Genomic DNA, 4,037 nt, shown 5'->3' on the forward strand with positions numbered 1-4,037 from the left:
ATACATATGTGAATTTACACACTGATATTTAGAAGTTCTTCAAAATCTATCTGTAAACTAGAAAGTTAAGCAAAGTTGTCTTTGCCTCTATAGCTTACAGCTGCAGACTGGCTGTGTCTCACGGTACGCAGCCCCTCCTTGGTCCTCTCCCACCCCAGCTGCAGTGTGGGCCTGGAGAAGAGAAGCTGCTGTCTGTGTTCCTTTCCTTTGGGCTATTTATGGCAGAGGTACGTTATGCTTGGTCTCAGCCAGGAACGAACATCATGTACGTGAAGTCTCTGAAGCGTGAACAGACTAATGCCTGCTCCAGAGCAAAGGTGCTGATCCATGAGGGTCCTCACCAGGCTGATCTCTAAAGCACTTCTTTCTGGTTTAGGATTCCGCTTCATCGTCATCACTCTCATCGTTGTTGTCATCCTCCTCCTCCTCCTCTTCCTCCCTCTTCTCTTTAAGCGTTTTCAGATATTTACTAGCTAAAATCTTCTTTGGTAATATATCTTAAAAACATAAAGCTACCATCAGCAATGCAAATTTCAAACGTGCTAGTTCCTGCTATGACCTCTAACACAGGTTCCAAGACAAGTCAAAATTCAGACTACATAGCAGGAAACCAGCACTGCCTCTGGACGAAGGCTCAACACCTGTATCTATTCCAGTGGCTGCAAACCACACTCTGCTCTGTGCCGGCACCCACTAGGAGCAGCCCTGCCCGACCCATGTGACACAGCGGCTGGCCCCAAGGGTCACCGGACGCTCTTTTTTAGCTGTGGTGCAAACAGCCTGTTCCACAGCAACAACTATGGGTTTCTGCTTCCCCAGCCAAGTAAGGACGAGTCTGAGGGGGTGGGCTGCCCAGCTCCCACACCCACCCAGACAGCCCCGTGCAGGTGCCAACTTAATTCCTGCTCTAGGTGAACTGCATTACAAACATGCTCCACTAAACAAAACTAAAACTCTCGCCCCATACCAGGTAAACTCTGACACCTGGAAAAAGCAGCAAAATGTCATTTTCAGTGGAAGCAGAAAAAGAGCAGGGAAAAGGCTGTTTTTTAACCAGAATGTTCCAAAGGCTAAGTACCTGCAAGAAACTGAAACGTTTCCGATTCCTCTGCGGTATCTGATAAATCACTGTAAGTGAGTGCTTTCTTTTCTTTTCCACCGCCGTGTCTGTAGGAATAGGTGGCGAGATATTGAACAAAGAGTTCCTAAAACAAAATGAGAAAGTTAAGATGAAAGGTGTGCCCTGAAAATTTACCACAGACCTTACTTTTTAATTACATTAAGTTTAGATGATTTCAGATTATCTTGGTTCATCGAATTGCAGAAAATCACTGGAGAAAGGAGACGTACGAGGTCGGAAAGAAAGCAAGGCTGAATTAAAATTGGCAGGGCAGCAGAAATTTCCCGAAAGTTTATATTATTTATTTTGTTTGTTTGTTTGTTTGTTTGCGGTACGCGGGCCTCTCACTGCCGTGGCCTCTCCCGTTGAGGAGCACAGGCTCCGGACGCGCAGGCTCAGCGGCCACGGCTCACGGGCCCAGCCGCTCCGCGGCACGTGGGATCTTCCCGGACCGGGGCACGAACCCGTGTCCCCTGCATCGGCAGGCGGACTCTCAACCACCGCGCCACCAGGGAAGCCCTCGAAAGTTTATTTTAGATTTCTAACTTACGAAAAATATTTTAAAACCATACAACAAGGAATCGTGTTTGTTTAATGCCCAATCTCTAGTTAGAAGGGGAGGCAAGAGACCATCCAAAAATTCTATGCCAGGAACAGACCTGTATTTGACTACACTGTGTCTAAGGTGGTCCGCCGACAACTGTAACAGTCACTAGCTTAAAGGTAAAAAATGGTCAGCTTGCCACTCTGCCCGGACACCTTTCCGAGGGCAGAGCCCACCTGAGCTGAGCCCCTCTCTGTTCTACTTTCACTCCATCCAAGTTAGTCAAGAAGGGAATAAGAAGTGCCTGCAAATCTCTTAATTCCTGAAGACCTACAGAACGAAACTACAGCTATCCCAAGACCATGTGATCCCCCCGCCCTTAGCTCTGACCAACTCACCGCACCGGACACCGTCTACCGAACTAGCCGGCCTGGGAAACAGACTCGAAGGGAAGTTAAAGCAAGTGAGGGAGACTCTGCAGCAGAAACCTGGCCCAGAATAAGAACAGGAAGGTCTGGCCTACCTAGACCAAATTAAGAGACAAAATCATCTATCTGGACCTAGGAGGGGGCTAAAACTGAGGTCTCCGAAATTACTTCAATTCTGGCCCAGGAGACTGGGAGAGGGTGGGCGAGCGGCTGGGCCGGGCCGTACCTCCTGAGGGAGCCGCCGGCCCTCTCAATGAACCGTTTTGAGGAGCTGGGGCCCAAAGCCGCGAAACAGGCCGGAAGCGACAAAAGGAGAGGCTCTGGGGCCCGGAGTACGGTGACTGGGAAAGGAGGAGGAGACACCAAAGAAGGCCCGCGCGCCTCCACGCTACCGCCCAGGCCAAACCCGCGCGAGGAAGGGGGGGCGGGGGGAGCGGAGCGGGCGTGGCGACCAGCGCGCGAGGGAGGGCGGGAGCGGAGTGGGCGGGGAGACGGGCGCGCGAGGGAGGGCGGGAGCGGAGTGAGCGGGGAGACGGGCGCGCGAGGCGCCGGATGGGCGGGGCGAAGAGCGCGCGCGGGAGCTGGGGCGCGCGCGGCGTGGGAGGGGAGTGGGGCGGCTTTCAAAAGGGCGCGCGCGCGCACGCGAAGGGGACTGGGCAGCTCGGCGGGGCCCGGCGGGGCGCGATGGTTCCGGGTGGGCCCCACCGCCGCCCCACGCTCCTCACTCCTCCCCGCGCTGCCAGCCTCACCGTGGCCTTGGCCGTGAGCACCAGCGCCTCCTGGTTGATGCTGGACACCTCGGGGGAGCTCTTCATGATGACCCGGATGCGGGACAGGGGCAGCGACACCAGCCGCTGCTCGCCGCACTTCTCCTTGCCCACGACCACGTCCGCCATCTCTGCGCCCCGCCCCCGCGGCGGCAGCCCCCTACCCGCCGCGAGGTGGCCGGCCAACACGGTCGGTGCGGGATCGGCGTCCCGCTGCCCCGTGGGAGTTGTAGTGTCGGGAGGCGCGGCCGCGGGACGGACTACAAGCCCCGTGATGCCGCGCGCCCCCGAGGCTGTGCAGACGGAGCGGAAGGTTGGCCCGCAGATTCGGCGGGGCGGGGGCGGGGGGCGACCGTGGGTGGGGGTTCTACTTGTGTGATGCTGAGAAGTACCGTGAAGGAAAACAAAGCAGTGTAAGAAGATAGAAACCGGGTCAGTAAAGGAGAAGGCTGGGCAGCGAAGAGAGAAAACAGCCCTGTTTATGAGAAAGCGCTTTGCGGGGGTGGGGGGGAAAGGAGCGACAGGCAAAGGCCTTTCAAGAAGCCCAAAATGACCGCTGTGTGGACCAGGTGTGCTAGGTGAAGTCTGAGAGGTAGCCAGGGACTAGGTCCTGTTGGATTTTATTCTAAGAAAAATGGGAAGCATCAGAGGGATGATGGGCTGTGTCTTTAAGTTTTCGAAAGATCCCTCTGGCTGCTGAGTGTGAATAGACCAGAGGGGAGTCGTGAGGATAGGGAGGTTGTAAGGGTGGAAACAAAGAGATTGTAGAGTAGAAGGTGATTGCAGGTGATGAACTGGATGCCAGTGTGGCTACGGCGAAATGAGCTATAGGAGAAGAATGATGAGAAGTAGCCATGGGCCAGACCAGATAGGGCCTTGTACGTCATGGAATTCCTTCCCAGACAGTTGGGAGGCCTGGGGAAGGGTAAGGTGGTCCCACTTAAGTTTTACAAGGAATACTCAGGTTGCCGTGTGTGAATAGACCGGAGAGGGGCGGGAACGGAGGCGGGCAGAGAGTGCAGTTAGGAAGCTGTAACGGGGATGGAGGCAGACGATGGGTTAGACTACCGTGGAGGTCGTAGAAGTAGGGAAGGATTGGGGATCTAATTTGCAGAGCCAACGGTTGTCGACGAAAATTCAAGTAACTATCAAGTTAAGAAGAAAAAAAGGGATTTTAT

General features: G+C 54.6%; 1 protein-coding gene across 1 annotated transcript; it reads right to left on the reverse strand.

The window, feature by feature from the left end:
• Positions 1–372: 372 nt before the first annotated feature.
• Positions 373–2,988, reverse strand: CHRAC1 (chromatin accessibility complex subunit 1). The gene is made up of 3 exons (XM_007464592.1): positions 2,842–2,988; positions 1,079–1,205; positions 373–497 (listed from the first exon to the last, which is right to left on the reverse strand). Exons 1-3 carry the CDS (start codon positions 2,986–2,988, stop codon positions 373–375), a joined length of 399 nt encoding a protein of 132 aa, XP_007464654.1.
• Between the last annotated feature and the right edge of the window lie 1,049 nt (positions 2,989–4,037).

This window comes from Lipotes vexillifer, unplaced genomic scaffold (assembly GCF_000442215.2).
Source record: "Lipotes vexillifer unplaced genomic scaffold, Lipotes_vexillifer_v1.1 scaffold394, whole genome shotgun sequence".
Classification (NCBI taxonomy): domain Eukaryota; kingdom Metazoa; phylum Chordata; class Mammalia; order Artiodactyla; family Lipotidae; genus Lipotes; species Lipotes vexillifer.